Source organism: Stenella coeruleoalba (genome assembly GCF_951394435.1).
Source record: "Stenella coeruleoalba genome assembly, chromosome: 1".
Taxonomy (NCBI): domain Eukaryota; kingdom Metazoa; phylum Chordata; class Mammalia; order Artiodactyla; family Delphinidae; genus Stenella; species Stenella coeruleoalba.
Window position 1 is genome coordinate 175,593,820 of NC_137169.1, and position 22,811 is coordinate 175,616,630.

At 45.4% G+C, this 22,811-nt stretch overlaps 1 protein-coding gene across 1 annotated transcript in view; it reads right to left on the reverse strand.

Annotated features, from left to right (window-relative positions):
• CACNA1E (calcium voltage-gated channel subunit alpha1 E) overlaps window positions 1-22,811 on the reverse strand; it is a gene marked incomplete at its 5' end in the record, with an annotated part of 365,198 nt that overhangs the window by 32,552 nt on the left and 309,835 nt on the right. The window contains 8 exons of the mRNA XM_079916590.1: window positions 2,341-2,466; window positions 3,216-3,299; window positions 6,828-6,938; window positions 7,755-7,919; window positions 8,740-8,941; window positions 9,767-9,904; window positions 10,433-10,593; window positions 12,986-13,082. Of these exons, the coding sequence (XP_079772716.1) occupies window positions 2,341-2,466; window positions 3,216-3,299; window positions 6,828-6,938; window positions 7,755-7,919; window positions 8,740-8,941; window positions 9,767-9,904; window positions 10,433-10,593; window positions 12,986-13,082 (1,084 nt within the window). The remainder of the gene's footprint in view (window positions 1-2,340; window positions 2,467-3,215; window positions 3,300-6,827; window positions 6,939-7,754; window positions 7,920-8,739; window positions 8,942-9,766; window positions 9,905-10,432; window positions 10,594-12,985; window positions 13,083-22,811) is intronic.

Genomic DNA, 22,811 nt, shown 5'->3' on the forward strand with positions numbered 1-22,811 from the left:
CGTGAGCCATGGCCGCTGAGCCTGCGCGTCCGGAGCCTGTGCTCCGCAACGGGAGAGGCCACAACAGTGAGAGGCCCGCGTACCACAAAAAAAAAAAATGCAATAGAGGGGTTTCCCTGGGGCGCAGTGGTAAAGAATCTGCTTCACAATGCAGGGGACACGGGTTCAAGCCCTGGCATGTGGGAAGATCCCACATGCCGCAGAGCAACTAAGCCCGTGCGCCACAACTACTGAGCCTGCGCTCCAGAGCCCGCAAGCCACAATTGTGAGCCCACGTGCCACAACTACTGAAGCCTGTGCGCCTAGAGCCTGTGCTCCGCAACAAGATAAGCCATGACAATGAGAATCCCGCGCATCGCAACGAACAGTAGCCCCCGCTCACCGCAACTAGAGAAAAGCCCGCGCAGCACCGAAGACCCGAGCCAAAAATAAATAAATAAATTAAAATGCAATAGAGAGTTGGTGGGAGAACCCCTTCTCCAGTGGAGTGCTGATTCTCAAGATCTGTGAGGAGCGACTACATCCCGAGGGGGCATGTGAAGACACCATCTGCTGAAAGGAAAGAGTAGGGAGGCAGGTTTCTCTCCCAGCTTTGAGGAGAGGACCAAAGAGTCATCCTGATCTCTCTTCTTGTCATGTTGTAAATTCCAACACAAAATAAGGAAGAGAGAAGAACTGAGTAGGGGTCAGTGGTGGAGAACTGGGTGATGCTCAGGGTGGGGCTGGGGAAGGTAGAGGCAGGGGCAACGCTGTTTACACAGTGTTACTTTCTGCTGTGTACGCACAGAGGCAGCCTTTGTTAAACCAGCTTCAAGGAAACAACTTCTACACTGTTCCAGGGCTGCACCATCCATCACAGTGTCACCTGGAGGCAGATTCAGCTGTCTTCACTGTTCTCTCTCTATTCACTGGAATACGCCAACCATTTGGTCATCAATTTTTGACATGCTTTTCTTTGCCCTCGATAGTATACACTTTGACAGAGAATCAGTGATCATGAGAATATGACAGGCTGACACATATTTCTTAAGAGACTCACTAACAACTGTAACTTGTTGCACAGGCCTCTATAAAAAGCTTTTAAGACCATCTTGTGTTTCAAATTCTAAATCCAGATCCACCCGAGACTCAAATGGTAAATTCTTGCTAAGGTTTTCAATTTCTCCTCTGTCACTGAGCTTTCGAGAACTAGTTTTCATTGAGGTGACACCTCTCTGGGAGTCATAGCACCAAACAATTATCTGAATCCAATAAAAATGTCAAGGTTGCTTGTGGGACCCTGAGCGTCCTTACAACTGGCCTCACATCTCAGACCCCCAGGACTTTGCTGAAGAAGTAAATCAGTAACGATGGTGTGGCACGAAGTCCCTTTCAAGTGACAAGAAACCATGAATTCACTGACAAGCTTTCTTTAGTTCAATCTGTAGTTAAAATGTACAAACAATTAAAATAAAGAAGGCAATTCAATAAATTCATGATTTTTCATCTTTGAATCAATTTCATCAACCACATTTTTAAAGTACATTCATTGAAAGACTCTTTTTTATAGGAGGAAAATAGTAGGCTTTTGAGCAGTGTTGATGTCCCCCAAAGCTGAAAAACAAACTCATTATATTTGCTAGAGCTTGAAGATATTGAAATATGTTTGGAGAACTTCTTTTACTGGAAACCTCTGCCATTATAGTGGATCTCAGGTATCAATTTTTAACTTGTTTATTACATATACATCTCTGTATGGCTCCATGAGATCATTCAGAAGAAGCTCTCACCACATTAACCTTGCTCAGGTACCCTCTGGGTTTGTGGGATGCAGAGGTAACTATTAGCATGGCATATATTCAGTGGTTCAGGAAATACACTAATGATGACACGGGTGGGACTGGTATGAATCATCTTGTTATAAAACACAACTCAAGGAGTCCTTTGAAAAACCGTTCTGTGAAATAAAGCCACGGACGAATCCCTGAAAAACGCAGAGGATATGTGACTACAGGTGGCTGGCTCTGTCCGTGGATGGGATTGCCCAGGGCATACTGAAACACCTCGGGAGGGAGCACACCTCATAAAACGAGGCCCCTGCCTCAGTGGACAGAGAAGGTAACTGAGTTACAAAGTTGGGGTGATTTTTTAGCATGAGATTCTAGCCAGTTAGTCATAAGCTAACCGCTGCCTGGCCAAGTTGTGCTGTAACTAAGAACTGCTGTGTTTATCTAATGCTTCTGACAAACGCCCATCCCCAGAGGCGACGGGACTTGTGGAATCATGCTGCATTGCCTGGTGTGCTGTCTGATGTGACAGGGCCGCTGCAACCCTCAGAGGGGAGGAGCTTGTGCCCTTTACCTTAAAGGACTGCACGAAGGTCCAAAGTAAGATACGGATGGTGTAGCCTTGACGCAGAAGCTTGATGAGGCGGGCGGCTCGGAAGAGCTTCAGAAAGCTCATATTGAAGCCACTGGTGTTCACCAGCTGGTGGATCAAAAGGAAACATATCATTAGTGACATTATGGTCATTTAGAACATCTAAGCACTGGTATTTGTGTATTTATCTCTCATTCAGATCATAGAATGGAACATGGATGCTGTCTTTTGTTTTTAACCCCATTTTCAGCTGATGGGCCAGTGGGGACCATCTCTCGGAGCCTCCCCAGGCCTGCCCTCTATTCCCAGAAGGAAGGCGTGGAAGTACCACAGATGGATGCCCCACATACAACTGACAAAACTGGCCTCCCCAGTCTTCTCTAAGTAGTCCTAACTCTGCACTCGGATGCCAGAGGGCAGACCTAACAATCTCCCTTGCACATGATGGCCCTCCAATATTCAAAGACTTGTGATGAGCTCTCCAAGTCTTCCTTAGGGTGAACCATTTCAGGGAAACAGTTCAGGTCTAACAAGTCTGAGGGCGAAGACCCTGTGCCTCTTTTGTGTCTCTCAAAGAATCTAGCAGGACACTGTGCACACTCGGCCTCTCCTGGGCCCTCTATCCCATTCACCCCCATCGGATGGCTGCTATCTGAGTCGTGCAAATGGGACCAAGCCTTCCATGAGATCCAGCGCCATCCAATGTTCCCATTTTCTGGCAAAAGCTCAGGAATGAGGAAGTGAACAGGGGGCTGCACATTGGATTTGTGGAGTTACAAATGGACAATGTGCAGAGAATTTTTTTTTAATGCAACCCCAGGGCCAAGCCTAAAGAGAAGGACCAAGGAGCCACTCACCTTGCTGTCTGTCAGAATAATTTCTGTGATACTGCCGATCACCGTGATGAAGTCAAAGATATTCCAGGTGTCTCGGAAATAGTTCTGCCAAGTGAATTCAGCCACGGGAGCATCCGGGAAAAAAAGGAAAAGAAAACACGGGAGAAAATGGAAAAAAAGACATCTTTCATGACATAACTTTGTCACTTGGAATTAAAACTCATCAATTCCAGGACAAGTTCATTGTAACTTTCGCTTTAGTTTCCTATTTCTAACCAGAAATGCTGTTTTTCCTTCACTAATTTGAGAGTTTCTCATTTGGGAAGCAGTTTCATCACTATTTGGAGAGCTTGTTTTTGAAGCTGTCACTAAAGAGCTACATCAAAAAAAGTGTAAGATTTTTTCATGTAATATTACATAAAAATATGTAAGAAAGAGATCTGTGGCCTAGAACATTTTGATGTCCAAAAATGAAAGATCATAATTGTCACCTACAAGACAATAAAATTATTTACAGTATTACTCCAAGGTTTTCTATAACTTGTAAATTATTATTTATATAGCATCATGTGACCCTATAAATATACAGTTCTGACTTTCAACTAACAATGAAAGTCACAGAGATGTCCTAAGTGACTAAAGATCAAAGATGTGTCAAAAATCGCTTCCTAACTCCACTGAGCCTTTTCACACCAACTGCTGATTGGCAATAGGATGAACAAACTCATCTTTCCCCCGTTTCCCTGCTCCGTTACACCTTTCGAGGAGGTGTAACTAAATACAATACAAGGAAGCAGCAACAGAATGAGTGGGTTAAAGGACACGAAGAAGTAAAGGACCTGGATAATGCACCAGCCAGCCAACGTTAAGCTTAATAGAGAAAGTGGGCTCTGCTCCCATCTCCAGTGCTCCGGTGAAAACAGACCTTGGACTATATTTCTTAAAAGAAACAAAATGCTTGGGACTCCAAGACGTTACCCACTTGCTCTTGGGTGGCGCTTCCCGTAAGAGACCCTCAGAGCACTGCAAAATACACCCTCTTCCATCCCCACAACTGGCATTCATGAATCCTTGCTACACATGCCAGATTTTGTGCCAGGTCCTCCCTTGGCATTCTTTCAGTTCATTTATTCCTCCCATGGGTGCTGTAAGTAGGTAGTGATAAATACCTCATAAATTACTGAGTGGTAGGGCTAGCAGGAAGAATGGGTAGAGATACGCGATAAAGAGAGAAATGTTCTGGGGAGAGAGAAGGTACGTTTATGAGCACCTACTCAGGACCTGCCACCTTAGGTATATTCCCTCACGGGACACACACACAGTATCTAAGGCTAATGGCAGCTATCGTTATCCTCCTTTTATGAATGAGAAAACTGAGGCTTAGAGAGGCCTGTCTGATTCCAAAGTCACAGGCACCTGCCAGGCATGTACAGAAACTCAGCACACAGCCTCAAAAACTCACTGCTGCTAAGGATGACTACCTCAGGAGTGGGGTCAAGTTGAGTCTCTGAGTTCCTCAATTCTCAGTGCTCTCCTATTACCAACCCGGGGTGAGCTTCCTAATTCTTGGTTAGGTCCCTATATGAGAGCTAGAATATAAAACTAGCTCTCAGGGGACAGAAGCCCTAGATTCCAGTAGAGGAGGCCTTACAATACAGTATGGTAGAGCACAGCATAACATAGTACAGACTAGTAGATTACGGTGGACAAAGTGTGGGCTTTGAAGCCAGAGAGACCAGGATCTGAACACTGGCTCTGCCTTTCAGTAACCTTGTGCAAAGTACTGAATCTTCTTGAGCCCTAGCTCATCCGTATAAGAAGAAAACCATAATGGCCATCTAATAGAGTTCTTATGAAGCTAAAATGGATAATACATAAAGCTTTTGGTACTTAGTAGACAACCAATGTATGTCAATTCTCTCCCTCTTTCTTTTTCCTCTTCCTTCCTTTTCTATTCCCACTCCACTTTCCAATTCTACTGCCTTTTATTCTGTAATCTTCAAAGAGCGACACAATTTTTCTGACCTTCAATTTCCTCATTTAAAATAACAACAACAACGATAATGACAGCTTCTGCCATGCCTATTTCAGAGTCATCGAGGAGATCTGACAAAAACAGTATATATTAGGGCGTTCTGAAAATCTACAGTACTATATCAATGAAAAGACTTATTCGGGACTAGTGGTGCCTTTTATAGTGTGAGAATGCTTCTAGACCTTGAATGAAAATACGGGGCTGAAGGTGGGAAGGAGGCAGGCTTTGGGGCCGAATCATCTAGTTAAGCCTGTAAGCATGTATTCGGCATTCACCATAATTTGACACAGAATTGGGGACTTAAGTCACAGACGACGTCAATCCAACATGCGAATAATCAAGATGCAGGGAAAAACTTGCCCTGTTTTTACACAGGCTTCCCCCACCCCCTTCTCCTCCCGCCCAGGGCCAGACTGTATTATAATGGCATCTTTGTTGCTGGTAGTTTACTTTTCTTTATTTCTCCAAGACTCAAAAGGGAGTCAAGCAACCAACAATACAGCCACCTGCAAGGGGTTCCCTTCAACTCTCCTCCCCAAACCATCAAATCAATGACTTTTCAAAGAACCACCAGGAAAGCAATCGCACCGTCAGGAAGCAATCGCCACCGTCAACACTCACAACCATCAAGCCGAGGCCAGAGTCCCTGTTCAAGCTGCCACCAGACAAACATATTCAGATAATCAGCTGAGTTTCTCTTCTTGCAGGGAAAGCCATACACATATAATTTGAAATGGTAGCTCACACACAAAGTAAGTGTGAAGCGGCTGTCGGGTGGGTTTACCTGCAGCCCAGTGATCTCACTGTAAACACTGAGGCAAGGGTGGCAGAGAGGATTATTTTGTTTACAGGACACTGAAGTGAAGGGCTAGGTTTGCTGCACACCCTTGAAGGTAGATGCGAAAATCTGCCAAACAACTATAATTAGTAGTTGAGGAGAAGTAAAAGGAGGACTCATGCCAGAAAAACTCAACCCAACCCTCCCCAAACCAATTCCAGAAACTGCCCCCCGACCCCACACTTGCTCACTCTCTCATACACACACTTTAAAGGCCATTAGCCTTTGGAAGCTTAAGTGCTAAACATTTATTTTTAGTGGCAGAAATTACTCTTCAGGTAACTAAAGGGAGGAGGATTACTAGGTAAAGTCTGTTATTTGCTATGTTTGAGGCTAAGCGGGACAGATATTTTCCCATTTGAGTTATAGATTTTAAACCTTTCACCAGTAAATAAGCGCTCAGGTTTATTAGTCCAGTCCTTGTTTTGCTCTTCCTGACAGATAAATCTTACTAAGTTCTAGTAAGACTCAATGACTGTCGCCCCTTGACAACTGACAGACTTTGACGAGAACAGAGCTGATAGCTAGAGGTAGGAGCTGGGGATCTGGTTCTCTTTGTCTTTTCTCCAAACACCCTCACACATCATCCTGTCTCTACGGCAGTTTTTTGAAGCAGTCGAAACAAGCCCACAATTAGGTGGGCAGGTGTGTGAACCCTTTCTGGAATAGCGGTGACCGCCCTCCCTTCCAACAAAGGCTGGCAATGTACCCAAAGAGAAGGGAAGACAAGAATGGTGCCGGGATAAATTCCATGACGTACCAAGAAGCCAAACGCAATGATCTTTAGGACACATTCCAGGGAGAACACCATGGTGAAGGCGATATTCAGGTACTTCAGGGCCAGTTCATAGGTACAGGGAGCAGAGTAGTACTGCCGGGAAGAGAAAAGAGGAAAGAATCAAACCCCTAAAGGTGAGAGGGTCCATGAGAGAGGCTGGCCATCTCGCGTCCCTGCCCTTGGGGGACATTCTGGTGTCATCTAGGGCTAGAGAGGAGAAGCACACGTCCTAGCAAAACAAAACAGAGGAAAACACAGGTCTTATTAGCAAAATGGCCAGTCTTCCTAGAGTTGAAGGTGAGAAGGGCAGAAACATTTCCTAGAGTTAATTACTTTACCATTTAGTATTAAAAACCTCTTCCGACACTCTTAGAACCCCATGATCATCTACATCTCCTGACATCTCCACCCTTGTCTGCGTCTGATTGCCATCACCAACCTTTGCTTTCAGAGTTCCTGGACTGCTACTATATATTTCACTGCATTTTGCCCCAAAGACCCAAAGGCTGGGCTGTGGATGGAGACAAGATGAAAGAGAAATTCCACGATGGAAAAGTACGTAACAGGGCTTCCCTGGTGGCGCAGTGGTTGAGAGTCCGCCTTGCCGATGCAGGGGACACGGGTTCGTGCCCCGGTCCGGGAAGATCCCACATGCCGCGGAGCGGCTGGGCCTGTGAGCCATGGCCGCTGAACCTGCGTGTCCGGAGCCTGTGCTCCGCAGCGGGAGAGGCCACAGCAGTGAGAGGCCCGCGTACCACAAAAAAAAAAAAAGAAAAGTAGGTAAGGAGGCAACAGACTGGTAAGCTGGAGTGTTTTCTCAGTGTCTCGGGCACACACACAAGTGCTCTGCGAGGGGACAGTTGCCGAGGCTCAGCCTGCCCGAGTGCCTCCCAGCCACCACCTTCTCACCTTCATCATCAGCACGACAGTGTTCAGGGCGATCATGGCCATGATGGTGTACTCAAAGGATGGAGACACCACAAAGTGCCAGACGCGGTACTGGAAGGTGTGCCTGTTCTGGGGCATGTAGCGGGTGAGTGGTTTGGCACTGATGGCGAAGTCGATGCACGCCCTCTGCAGGAGAGTCACACTGATTAGCCAAGCTCAGATTCCCTAAACCTCGCACACGGGTGAGCTCTCTGTTAGACGGTTAGAAGAAGAGGACAGTGTGTGAGAAGAGGCTAGGGCTGCGCAAGCAGAGGTAAAAGCAGCAAAAGAAATTATCTGGACAGAGCTACAGGTGAGATGTCACCTTAAATGAATACACAGAACTAGAAGGGTTCGGTCCCATGCGGTAAGGACTTGACGGTTATTAATAATGCCCTTTTACACAGCACAAGACTTAGATATTTGGGCAGGAAGTTCACAGTCAGAAGTAAAAATCTATCTTCCTGTGCATTCCCATAGCACTTTATTTGCATTTCTCTTATGGACTCTAACAATTTCTAGTTCAGTTCCAGGATAAAAACAATGGACCCGACAATGTGTCAGAACTACGCTTGTTACTACAAAAGCAGTAATAAGTTAGACAGGTTCCCTGCCCTTACAGCAAATATACACCATTGAGGGACGCAGGAAGGGAAGCAGACGTGTCAACGTTATAACGTTGGCACACGTCTTTCACCCCCACCTCCAGAAGATGCGCCACATAAACGCAGGGGCTGCATCTTAAACACCTTACATCCCTCCCAGTTCTCTGTGTCTCATACCTGGGCTTTAAACAGAGCGGATACTCCAAAAACATTTATTTAATGACTGGCTAATGCATTTCCCCCCAATTCTCTCTCTAATTCACAACAAAATGGAGAGCATTCTGTCTTCCTCCTAACACTGCTGGTCTGAGAGTCCTTTCCAGAGCGCCCCCTGGCCCTACACTCCAGACCCCTCGTTTCACCTCGTTCTTCTCCAGGCTGCACTCCTCCATCATCTTGTCCCCTTGCTCCTGGAAGGTGATGATGATGAGAGCCACAAAGATGTTGACGAAGAAGAAAGGAAAGACCACAAAGTAGACCACGTAAAAGATGGACATCTCCATGCGGTTGCTGCGGCTCGGGCCTCGGTCTTCCTCTGTCACATCGACAGAATGCTGCAAAACTCTGGGGACATAACAAGAGGGCACGGATGGTGGACGGCGATCTTGGAAGCTGCTGTGACTCAAGGCTTCATTAGCAGATGTACCATCTACTGTATTTTCTTATCTGACTTTTTAAACTTGGTGGATCCTCTGTGAATTTGGGGCTCCACAACCAAGCTGGCGGACCCCCAATCCACTGTTCTTTCTAGCCCCGGTGCCATCACGCATCCAACTCCTAAACACCAGAGTGACATTACTTTATAGTTGAGGTTGCCATAAAATACCAAGAGACTCCTGAATTTCCCTTTGGCATTTTGCTGCCACCAGAAAGTGGTGTCTTGGTTACCGCCAAGTCTCTGAAAAAATAAGCCTGCAGCTACGAGCAGCATAAAAACTGCATTCTGTTGTCTTTGACACGTGAGGTATGACCACAGAAAGCATCTCTGGGTTCTGCCACCGCATCCTTAACCCTTGACCCTCATGTCCAGGGCCAACTCGGAGGGTAAATCTGTCTAAGACAGTCCTCAGGGACTCTCCTACGGTGCAGAGAGCTGTTCAAAACTCATTTGTTCCGTAGGAATCAGATGGCTCTATTCAACTCCTTGATCATGGGCTGAAACACTGTGTTTCAAATATTTCCCGGACTTCGTCAGCTCCCTCCTGATTCCCGCCTGAAGGATTTTCATTCTTCCTCTCTCCTGCCCGTCTTACCTACTCATAACCACTTACTTTCCTTGGAACAATAACAAAGGGTTAGCCTTGCTTATCTCGAATCAACTTCTCAAGGCAAACACATGGCCCTAGCCCAGCTCACAGACAAGCATGCCAAGCCAAACCCATCACTCACTGAGGCCATCCTTCCCCTGTGGAGACGGTGAAGAGGGTCAGCAGGGCCCAGATGATGTTGTCATAGTGGAATTCATGGCGCTTCCATTCTCGGCCTTTCACCTCCATCTTGTTTTTCTCGTGATCTACATAGTTTCCTCTAAAACCAGAGCAGAAGTGAACCAGAACCTCTTCACTACAGCTCATGGAAGAGCAAAGAAATTCTAGGGACTTTGATAATGTACAGTAGTAATTATCAGCATTCAAACGTAAGCAAGAGGGGATTTTATTAAGGCAGTGTATTATCATGGAATAAAAATGAGATTTGGTGCCCAACAGACATGGAAGGTTAAATCCTAATCCTTTCACTAGTCACTGTATAACCTTGAGCAACTTCCTTAAACTTTCTGTGCCTAGGCTTCCACACCTATAATGTGCAAATGAAACCTATCTCAAAAGGTCATTAGAAAGATTTAAAATTAAAACCTGATGCAAAATGCTATGTTCCATGTCTGACACAAAAGAGGTACTCACTCAAAATGTGGCAACTTCTTATTTTGCCTTTTTTCCCAAAAGAGGAATGGATTTGAGAAAGGGGGAAAGAAAAGACCTATCTGTAAAGGGCTGTGTGGACCTTGGCAGAACGCACTTTAGCAGAAAGGGAGTGGTATGTGCTGGTGGCGCTTACATGCACTCCTTCTCTGTGTCCTTGGAACTGTCTGTGCAATAGAAGAACTTGCCCTTGAAAAGTTGAACTGCGATGACAGCAAAGATGAACATGAAGAGCTTATAGACAATTAGTATGTTGAAGACATTTTTCAAGGAGGTGACCACACAGTCGAAGACAGCCTGTGAACAGAAAAAAAGAGCCCTGGTGTGTGAATCCCTGAAATGGCCTGTGTATTTGCCTACAGCTGAGTTGGACCCACACCACCACCAGCCAGCCCACTGAGAAGGTGCCCTAGGAGATATCACCCTGGGAAGAAATGACACTCATGGGATTCGGACCTGTTTTCTAAGCTGGTCATGACTGTAGGAACGTATAATTTAGGAGGGGAACACATGTTCTGAATCTGGAAGGAAACCCAAAGCAGTAGAGACCAAGATGGTATCAGGCAGTGGACGGAGTCCTTTGTGGAATCCTATTACGGGCACTCCACTTAGTGTGAAACAGAAATTTATTCCAGAAAAGGGATCCTTGAAATCATTTAGCCTGTTTTAGGCGTTAAATAGCTTATCCGTAACTTCATCTATTTGGGGCACGTTCTTAGATTTGATTTATACACTGAATATGTATTGTTTTCTCTTAGCCTTTCTAAATAGATCAGGGAGTGATAATAAACTCTCATCTTTGTTCATTTTAATGATATTTTGTAATAAGTTCACACATTTACCCCAATTACATTCCACACTTCACGTAAATGTTCTCTAGTTTAAAGCTGGCTGTGCTGGGGATGAAGATTCAACAGGTGATGTGGGAAGGGGTAAGAGCCACCCTCTCTTAGAGATGGGAGGATCAGATGGACAGAATCAGGAACTTGCACTTCAGTTCAAGGCAGTCAATCTCCCTCTGAAGAATCCATTGTAGGCCCTAAGCCATGAATAGTTACATGGGAATTCAACACATTTCAAACCATTTTTAGGTTATTTTCTAGGTTTGTAGGTTTAGCTCACTGAAGAGTCTAGCCCCACAGTGGCGCTGCATTTGAGCAGTTACCTCTTCACAGCGCTGGGTGAACACTGCTGGTTTAATTAGTTCAGCACTGCAGGGAATGTGAGTGACACGCAGCCTCGTGGAATTATCAGATCCACCTACATTTCCCTCAGGTTATGGAGCTGCAGAGCAAAGAGCCAGCCCTTCCTAATTAGTTGGAATTAACCAAGGTTGGGTCGCCTTCTTCAGCCTGTTAATTAATCTCATCATCCTGTCCAAGCCCTTCTCAGGACCCCAACATAGCTCAGAGGAGGAGACCAGTGGACCTGGGCTGCAGCTAACAACATTGGTTAGGGCCCCAGGCCTCCCGGCCAAATTTTTCTGGGGGTGAGGCAGAAAGGAATGAATGTTCACAGGCACTGACCCCGGCCAGGCCCTGTGCTGGGGCCTGTCACCAGGTGGAGGGTTATAATGAACAGAGTGTGAAAGATTTCCTGATACCGTGGGAGATGCCTGATCCAGGAGGGAAGGCAGGGCAGTGGAGGAGGAGAGCAGGCAGTGAGGACACTTCCTCTGGAGCACGAGTACCTCTCCTCGGGAATCCACGCAGGAGGCCAGGGCCCTGGGCTCTGAGAGGAAGCCACGTCTCAGCCAGTTAGGGGTCTTCCAAAAAGACCTTCCTGTGGTCTTAAGCCTTTGATCAACCTGGTTGGTTTAACACCTCTCTGCAGAGCCAGAGGGCTGAAAGGGAAGCAGTTGGGGTGGCGGTGGAGGGACTGGTGGGGAATATCAGAGGTGAGGCAAACCCAATGGGAAAGAGGAACTGGGGAGCAGGGGAGTCCCTTGTTCCCTCCCTGGAGGTGGCTGGCTCTCATTTGCAGGAATTCAGGAAGGAAAGACTTTTCTCCCATGAGGCTTCAGCTTCCATCACAGCAAGGGATCTGTGTGGGAGAGGCGGGTTCCACAAGCCAGCAACCTAAGGGCAGGAAGGCTCAGGGAAGGAGCTCAGGGTGGGTGAGCAGGTCAGAGGGCAGGAGAACCCAGATAATAGACCTATGAAGACACAGGTCCTGGCAACAGGGAGAACTTAGTTGTGTGAGCTCACTTCCCCATTTCTTCTCTGCTTGTGCCAAAAATGACTCTGTGTCCTTGGGCAAGTTATTGGCCTCTAAGATATGAAGGGTCAGGGCTACAAGATTCTTTCTTTCTCTAGAATCATGAGGAAAGAAACCAGCCCAGGTGACTTGGTCTGACGTAGTATGTGGACCACAACACGCAGGGCTCATGCTCCTTCCATTGTGGTGTCTGACCCACCTTAATGACACAGGAGGCTCCAGGATAAAGCCACACAGGGTTCTTCCTATGACTTCCCACAGAGGGTGGGGCAAAGGTCCTTAGAGACAGATTTTTTAGGATATTGGTTATTTTCCTTTGAAACTCAGACCCTTAGTTCAAGCAGATGAAAAGAATCTCAGTCTCTGTGTGAGCAAAAAGAATATCCCCAGAAATAATTCTCCAAAAGCAGGCCACCTAGGCGTCTCTCTCTAGAGGAAGGGGAGCTGATGGGAAGAAACTGGCGAACGTTACCTTGAGCTTGGGCAGGCGCTTGATGGTCTTGAGCGGTCTCAGCACACGCAGCACCCGCAGGGACTTGATGGTCTTGATGTCCCGGCCCTTGTTGCTTCTGCAGGGGAGAAGCCCCGGGAAATCACAGGACAGGGGACAGTTAAAGTGACAGTCACACTACTACATTAACAGCAACAGGGAGAAGGGAGAAAGAGGTGGGCAAGAGGCCTGAAACTGGGTCAGAGTAGACCCCAAACAACACTTTCTGGGAACATTTTCCAATCACTCCCCAGCATGCACACACTCATATGCACGCACACTCATGCATACTCACAAAGGGCAAGACACAGGCACACCACAGAGGCACCCGTGCACACACGTCAATCAACACTTCCTACCCCTAACAGCCGGAGCAATGCTGCTCATGACCACACTGACCAAATGGACATGGAGGATCAATCGACTGGGGAACACGACCGTAGCCCGTTGTGGACAGGCATGGTGCCTAGCCTAGGGAGTCTTCAGTAGAAGGCTCTCAAAGAGCATGTGCTGAATTGAATAGGGAGCCATGGTTGACAGCAAGTCTCATCAGAGGACTCTGCCTAGTCCTTCCTTCAGCTCTAGGTTTGTCACCTCTGCACAGTTCATGAGTTCAGGGGAGAGCAGGGTAAGGAAGGCTGGTGGGGACATGACACCCATGCTGGGCTGGGCTGCTGGCTCCAGAGAGAGCACGTCATGCAGGCTTCTAGCCAGGACTTGGGCTCACACCCCGATTATCCCTGTGCGAGTGGCTCTTCCAGCAGTCCCTTCCCATTTCCAGCCCTCTGCACCTAGCACAAGCTGCAGAGAGCCTGCAGTTGGAGGAGGCCCAAACTGCAGCCCCCGCCCACCTTTATCCTTGCCCTACAGCTGATGACCCTCCCTCTTCAGCCTCTTGGAAATGTTTGCTCCTAGTAGACAAAATACATCTTTCTATTTTTAGGAAGGAAATGAATAAATCAACCTGCATTTCTCTCTCCACCCTGCCCATCCCTTGAGATCTTTGCATTCGAGTCAAACAACTGCAATTTGTAAAACATGCAGATGGTAGAAAATGAGACTCTAAATAGTGAGCTCAGGTTCTGGTTCTTTCCTCACGTTGGCCCAGATCACCGTGACACCAACTATCGGAGGAAATGGGATCCATCTAGAACATCAGATGGGAACTACAAGGCTTCTGCCTGCTTTTCACCCTGTCCTTCCTGCCATACCCATCCTCCAAATAGGGAGATCAAAGGCCGTCCATTCCTTCATACAAGGCAAGGCAGGAAGACAGTTAATGGAAGGCTGACCGCCTAGAAGGTGAATTCTGAGACCCTCTTAAATGGTTACAATCCATGATGTGTAAGTTGCTTTTACTCCGTTCTAGATCTGAATATAGATAACCCGAAAGTATCACATTGATATCAATGGCCTTTTGCATCCGTGGGCTTTGTATATTTTATAAACTCTTTTACTTTAGTAGGATCATCTATCTACCTTTCTAAAAAGGCAACATATAGGCCGAAAACATATCCAAACCAATAAGAATGATCATTTCCCAAGAAGGCTTGGTGACTCCTAGTTTCTGTTCTCTTGGATATCAGTGAAAACACACCACTCACATAAACTCACCACTCCTTTCTTAGTGAGCCAGTTCCTTCCCTCTCAACCATACTTTCTCCCTCCTCCAACCCACTCCCCATATTTTTTTACTTCAAAGAAAACTGAAGAAAAAAATATTTACCCCAAGGCATTCCTATGGAGGATCCAAGCAGAAAGCAGTTAAAAAAAAAAAAAAAAAGGAGGAGAGGTAATGGAGAGAAGGGAGATAGTCAGTAAATTCAGGGAGAAAAGAGAACTTTAGGACAACGGGAAATTGGAGATGCCCAGACCCTAGAGATCCCGCTTACAGCCTTGGCACTTGCAGAGTCCGCACGCTTTGTGAAGGAGAGGAAGAGCCAGCACACCATCGCTCCACACCCACCTCTCCACCCTGCAGAGGCAAAGGACCTCTTGCAAGCGTTAGGGACGCTGCCTCGAACTATATGGCATTCCCCATGTGTACTTTATTCCATGGAGCCTCGCTGAATTGGAGTTTTCTAAATGTAGTCTTTCACCTCCATTTCCTTAGTAGCCTTCAGACAAACTCCTTCTGTTTCCAGTGAATTTATAAGAAGCCAGGCTAGAGGAAAAATGCCTGATCTGGGCCAGAAACTATGTCTTGGAAAAGGAGTTTCAAGACATAGTGGCATACTTATGCTTATGAAGGAGTTCATTTGAAGAGTGAGACACCATGTCCAGGAGAGGGCTACTCTGACATCTCTCAAAAGCACAGATGGGCCATACCATAAAACCACCTTGAAACACGGGGGAAGGCATTGTCTATCAAGGTCCTGATGTCACATAAAGGGATGCCTTTTGATAAATTAAATGACCACCTGTCCGTTGTGAGCTATTTACCGTGTAGCTTGCAGACAAATCATCCCAGTTCTATTGGTGCGGCTTAAAAATGACAAAAATAAAGATGGAGAGCATAAACATGAAACATTTGAGATAGAAATAATAAAAGCTAACTTTCTGAATATTTACTCTTGGCCAGACTCTGTTAAGCACTTTTAGTGCAACTCTTTATTCGGACGTCCTAATAACTTTCGGACAAAGGTATTATTATCTCCATTTCACAGATGAGATGCCGAGAGGCTGAGTGCCCAGCAGTGGCAGGGCAAGCTGGGACTTGAACCCAAGTCTATATGATGCTCAGAGCTCTTGCTCTGCACCATTAAGCTTCTGCGCCAGCAAGTTTTTGGTTCTAGGCTCTGTCAAACAGCTCACCAAATTCTAGAGCTGGAACAGATCCTTGAAATCCACTTAACTGCAAACAGAACTGCAGCCTGTGGAACGTGTGCCTTGCATAAGATCTCAGTAAGTGAGCCCCAGTGCCACGGGTGAACAGCCAGCTGCTATGAAGAAGTGCTTAAAATTCAGCCTTTGCTTCTTGGTTGACAGTTGGCTGTGAAGGGTACTTTTTTTTCCTTTCTTTTAATTTTTTTTTACTTACCACAAACGTATGTTACACCACCATATACCACAAGCAAAGATTTCCAATGACCATTTTATTCAGTGAATGATCCCACATTCAAAATTATATTAATTTTCACTGTAAATACCAAATGAATGGTGGTTTGAGAATTAAACCCAAGTCCTTATAAACCTTAAATCCCTCATGTGATAATCTCCAAATGCTCAGAAGGCAGAGGAAATATCTTCCCCTGAGTTATAACAGTGTCTTCTCATGCATGAGACTGGGCACGTGGTAGGTCAGCCAAACATACCTTTATCCATTCATACAACGGCACTGATGGAGTCCTTAATAAATGTCTGGCACTATTCTAAGTACTGACTACACGGTTGTGAACAAAACAAATGAGGTCCCTTCCTAATCTAGGAGGGAAGACAGGCCTTAAATAAACAAGCAAACAAATGAAGGTATAATTGCAAGCTAAATGCTTGGGAAAGATGGAATCATTTGACTGAAAATTTTGCCAGAATAACTAAATAGGTCACCATCTTTTCCCCAGGCTACATTCATCTTTAGCAAAAGCTCAGGGAGAATCTTCCAAATCCTTGAAATGAGAGAACAAAGTGGTCCAGGCTTTCACCTTCCATTAGCCCAGGTCCTTAACACCAAGACCTTTACATCCAGTAGACTCTAAATGGGTTCATACTCACAGATGCCCATCATATTGAAGGAAAGTTCAATAATTTTTTCTCCTCATACACACCCAGATAAAGGACAGAATTTGCTCTCTACAATTAATTTTGTCCCAGGATCCTAGTAAAATGTCATGCTATAGAACAAAGGGGATCTCTGACGACCTGTGTGTGTGTGTGTGTGTGTGTGTGTGTGTATGTCTCCCTTGGTTTGGGAAGTGGAATGCTTCGATGGTACACTCTGATCTTAACAGCTGATTGTGGTTGCCAAAGTACTGGGCTATTAGTCCCATTCTGACTCCTACAGAGTTGAGCCAAGGATAGTAATCAGACACAGGCCAAAAGTAAAATAAAGATTAGTCATTGCTCTGCACATCTTTCAAACAGGTCTGCAGAAGAGCTACTGAAAAGCTAGGATTTTGAGTGGCTGTAAAAAAACATGCTTGGGTTCTCAGTTTTGTTAACATACATTCAGTACGAACTTGAAAACTGTCATTTGAAATGAAAGGAATACTGGCTGACAAAGCCACAGGGTCAGGAAAAGCATCAACAACGTAGTCCCCATTAATTAAAATATAGCATAAATTTACACATGGGCTAGGCTAAACTACCTCTCCCAAATCCCTGCATACAAGAGTCATTTAAGCCATTATCCAAGTCAACAAGATTGCAAGGGAGAGGTTTTATCAAACCAGGAGAACAGACTCTTCAAATACATCAACTGCAGCATATTGTTTAAGAAAAAATTCATGAGCTTTTTACAGCTCATTTAAATATAATCATTTGATAACACTTAGCTACGCTTTGCTATTAACTGTATAAGCGGAATTTTTTTACACTGCCTGGCTAATCGGTGAAATTTTATCAGGTTTAAAATTGACTCTAGAAGTTTTAGCCACAGCAATCAGAGAAGAAAAAGAAATAAAAGGAATCCAGATCGGAAAAGAAGAAGTAAAGCTGTCACTGTTTGCAGATGACATGATACTACACATAGAGAATGCTAAAGATGCTACCAGAAAACTACTAGAGCTAATCAATGAATTTGGTAAAGTAGCAGGATACAAAATTAATGCACAGAAATCTCTGGCATTTCTATACACTAATGATGAAAAATCTGAAAGAGAAATTAAGGAAACACTCCCATTTACCACTGCAACAAAAAGAATAAAATACCTAGGAATAAACCTACCTAAGCAGACAAAAGACCTGTATGCAGAAAACTATAAGACACTGATGAAAGAAATTAAAGAAGATACAAGCAGATGGAGAGATATACCATGTTCTTGGATTGGAAGAATCAACATTGTGAAAATGACTATACTACCCAAAGCAATCTACAGATTCAATACAATCCCTATCAAACTACCACTGGCATTTTTCACAGAACGAGAACAAAAACTTTCACAATTTGTATGGAAACACAAAAGAACCCGAATAGCCAAAGCAATCTTGAGAAAGAAAAATGGAGCTGGAGGAATCAGGCTCCCTGACTTCAGACTATACTACAAAGCTACAGTAATCAAGACAGTATGGTACTGGCACAAAAACAGAAATATAGATCAATGGAACAGGATAGAAAGCCCAGAGATAAACCCACGCACATATGGTCACCTTATCTTTGATAAAGGAGGCAGGAATGTACAGTGGAGAAAAGACAGCCTCTTCAATAAATGGTGCTGGGAAAACTGGACAGGTACATGTAAAAGAATGAAATTAGAACACTCCCTAACACCATACAGAAAAATAAACTCAAAATGGATTAAAGACCTAAATGTAAGGCCAAACACTATCAAACTCTTAGAGGAAAACATAGGCAGAACACTCTATGACATAAATCACAGCAAGATCCTTTTTGACCCACCTCCTAGAGAAATGGAAATAAAAACAAAAATAAGCAAATGGGACCTAATGAAACTTCAAAGCTTTTGCATAGCAAAGGAAACCATAAACAAGACCAAAAGACAACCCTCAGAATAGGAGAAAATATTTGCAAATGAAGCAACTGACAAAGAATTAATCTCCAAAATTTACAAGCAGCCCAATACCAAGAAAACAAATAACCCAATCCAAAAATGGGCAGAAGACCTAAATAGACATTTCTCCAAAGAAGATATAGACTGCCAACAAACACATGAAAGGATGCTCAACATCACTAATCATTAGAGAAATGCAAATCAAAACTACAGTGAGGTATCATCTCACACCAGTCAGAATGGCCATCATCAAAAAATCTAGAAACAATAAATGCTGGAGAGGGTGTGGAGAAAAGGGAACCCTCTTGCACTGTTGGTGGGAATGTGAATTGATACAGCCACTATGGAGAACAGTATGGAGGTTCCTTAAAAAACTAAAAATAGAAGTACCATATGACTCAGCAAGCCCACTACTGGGCATAAAACCTGAGAAAACCTTAATTCAAAAAGAGTCATGCACCACAATGTTCACTGCAGCTCTATATACAATAGTCAGGACATGGAAGCAACCTAAGTGTCCATCGACAGATGAATGCATATAGATGATGTGGCACATATATACAATGGAATATTACTCAGCCATAAAAAGAAATGAAATTGAGTTATTTGTAGTGAGGTGGATGGACCTAGAGACTGTCATACAGAGTGAAGCAAGTCAGAAAGAGAAAAATAAACACCATATGCTAACACATATATATGGAATCTAAAAAAAAAAATGGTTCTGAAGAATGTAGGGGCAGGACAGGAATAAAGACACAGACCTACTAGAGAATGGATTTGAGGATATTGGGGAGAAGGAAGGGTAAACTGGGACAAAGTGAGAGAGTGCCATGGACATATATACACTATCAAACGTAAAATAGCTAGCTGGTGGGAAGCAGCCGCATAGCACAGGGAGATCAGCTTGGTGCTTTGTGACCACCTAGAGGAGTGGGATAGGGAGGGTGGGAGGGAGGGAGACGCAAGAGGGAAGAGATGTGGGAACATATGTATATGTCTAACTGATTCACTTTGTTATAAAGCAGAAACTAACACACCATTGTAAAGCAATTATACTCCAATAAACATGTTAAAAAAAAAAACCATGCATGCTGGGGCTTAAAGACAAGAACAGGTAGACTGGGAACTTCTGTCTTTCTTTCAGACACTTCCTTCGTGTGGCTGCCACTACGACCTTCCTTTTTCCCTCCCAAACCCTGTTTGCAAGGCAGCTAGGGTGTAAAATGCAGCAGTGGGAATCCCAAGAGTCCATGGACATTAATCATCTTCAGTGTCCCTGCTGGGGTCCAAAGTCAGATAAAGTCCCTCTTGAGGTGACTCTTAAGGCTGGAGTCTCAAGCAATGACATCCTTCTATCTGTTCACAGCTGGAAATTTCTAATTCCAGCTCAGCTGGCATCCTAAATCCACAGTTAACGGGCTACCTGACGGCTAAATTTAATTTTAATCCTTCATTCTCTTCCACAGAGCAGTGGAACTGGATGAACTGTCTGGCGCAGTGGTAAATGGGTCTTCTTTGAATGGAGTAGGACTTTGTCAACCCTTTTTCCCCCTACAAGATTAGTGAGTAGTCAGAGCTTCCTGTGGGAGACACCCCTCTCACTTTTAAAAGAATGGGGGCTGTCAAGAAAGAAGCCCCGAGGCAAAACTTGAGGTTTGAGGGGACTGCCTCAGACACAGGCAGACAGCAAAGGACAGGAGAAAGGGTCAGGCAGGTGTAAGGTGAAGTATCAGTTCCATTATTACCAAGCTCCGCTGAGTGTGAGCGCGTACCAGCATTTCAGTTCTAAGTAGTCACTCCTTTCTCATGTATGCACACTCCCACCTTCACAAACACAAAGCCTCAAATGCAAAACCAGAACCAGAGTACCATTTCCAAGTCTAAAATTGTCTGTGCTTGTGTATCTCGTTGAATGAATTCAGAACCGGCTCTGCTGCTGTGGCTGGTTCTGAATGCGTTCAAAAGACCTTATCCATCTTAGAGACTAGGGCAGACCGTCAAGTGTCAGGAAAGTGACATACTTCAATGAAAAGAATGTACTAAAAGCTAACGTGGGAATTCCGGTTCCTTCTGGCATCAAGAGGCGATTGACTCATGTTTTTCTTTCCTGGCTAAGGACCGAATAATGAAAGGCCAAGTGCGGCTGTGATCCAGATCCCCTGCGTGCCAGGGAGCCCTGACCTTACCTCGTGCCCTGCTATGATGGAAAACGGTAACGGGAAGCTTTGGCGTCAGCTGCCTGAGAGCCTGCATGACTGACTGATGTACACAGCCGTGCTGGGGAGGAGGTGGGAGCTGAACTGCTAGTTATTTTTCTTTTCAACTGTTTGTGTTGAGAAGCCATCATAAGCTGTGAATTTACTATTTAGAATCCAACCCAGGACAGCTCACCTGGTGCTTGACTTGAGCTGGTCAAGTAACATGTTATAGAGCAATAGGAATGAAGAGGAGGGAGGGGCCTGGGCTGGAGTGCAGGATCACACCCTTCCCATCCTCCCCTGCGGTCCCTACTGAGGTGCTGGCCTGGCCCCGCCCACCTGCCTGCCAGAAGCCCTTCACTAAACACGGAAGACGGGAAGCCTGAGGGCCAGACAGCATCGCCATCAATGGGCAGGATCCCATAAGGTTTATGTACTCAACCTGCACAGTGGACACATGACCCCCCTACAAGGCAGCCGACTCTGGGGGGTGCCCCAAAGTGAGGGGGTGTGTCCAATGTGCAGATACCCAGAAATGCCAAGGCTGGAACCATCCCTGCTTTCCCACCCAGCAGACCGGGAAGCAGAAGTGATGGCAACAGGGTGTGAGAAAAGTGAGAAAAGCAGTATCTGGTCTTTCAGTGGACAATAATTATCAAACAGAAGAACCCCACTTTTTCAAATAGAAAAAGATAAAAGAGAAAGGTTTCAAAGGCCCAGTCACTCACCAGACTTTTCTTGAAACCACAGAGAGGAAGAGGCACAGTCAGGATATTTATAGTTGGCAAACACTCCGTGTCCCCACGTGGCCCAGAAAGCAGGGTGTTGTGAGGGCAGTGGGACGAGGGAGAGCTGTAGCCAACCTCTGTCAAAACTTTGCCCCCTCTATACAGGTATTGGGCTTATGGAGGGAGACCTGAGTGTTCTTATAAATGCTTTATAATGTAAAAGTGGACTCGGCAGAACAGGAAGGGTGCAATACAGGTATCTTTCCATTTATTTTCTTATCCCTTGCTATGCCCACACTCAGAAAATAAACCCCCTTCCCCTCCTCAAAAGTCAATACAGTGCCCACATGGAATTCGTCGAGTTTACATTATAAAGAATCCCTTCACTTCACATATGCAGCTATAAAGAAGAGAGATCCCCTTCCAGCCAATACAAAACAGCATACACGCTCCTAGAAAATATACATGATGGCAGGGGCAGACTGCTGCAGCAGAAGGGCTCAGCTTTCTCTGAGAATTCAGCTAGAGGCCATTTTCTCCCCTTGGTTGGGGTGTTGCTCCTGGGACTTTGGCTGGGTCCTCAGAAGGCTCTGGCCGCCAGCGGTGGAAGAGATACCAAGTCACTTCTGATTTCTGAGGAGCCACGGAAAGGTATTACCATGACAATCGCCATCAGTTCTGCTCAAATTGAGCAATAACGTTTGCAGAAGCCTCAGTAAAACAAGGTTCAATTTCAAGGAGAGAGAGAGAGAGAGAGCAGGAGTAAGGTTATGTGAATGGTGGACATTCTTAGGGGCAAAAATATGGGATATGACAATCAGAGTTTTATCCACAGGGAGGGATGTCCTTGACAGGCCTACAGAAAAACTCACACGTGGTTCTCTTGGCCTGAGCCCCTGACCACAGCCCCGCAGGGGGACGTAGGCCTTATTCCGATGTCAACCCGTTTCAGGTCAGGCCCTTGCTTTGCTGTCAGGGGAAACCCTGGCTAACCCTACCAAAGTGATAGGAGAGCTGAATTCTCTGTGCCCTTCATGAGGAAAGGGGAGAACAGAGTTAGAAAGCATGAGCATACGAGCAAGAGAAAGCATTACCTGGACCTCAGCAAACGTGACGAAGGCCAGAGGAGGGGGGTGTGAGCCTGTCCCATAAGCAGGAGAAAGGGGAGAGGAAATGTGCATGGCAAGCTTAGAAGGATGCTAACAAAAGAGAGAGT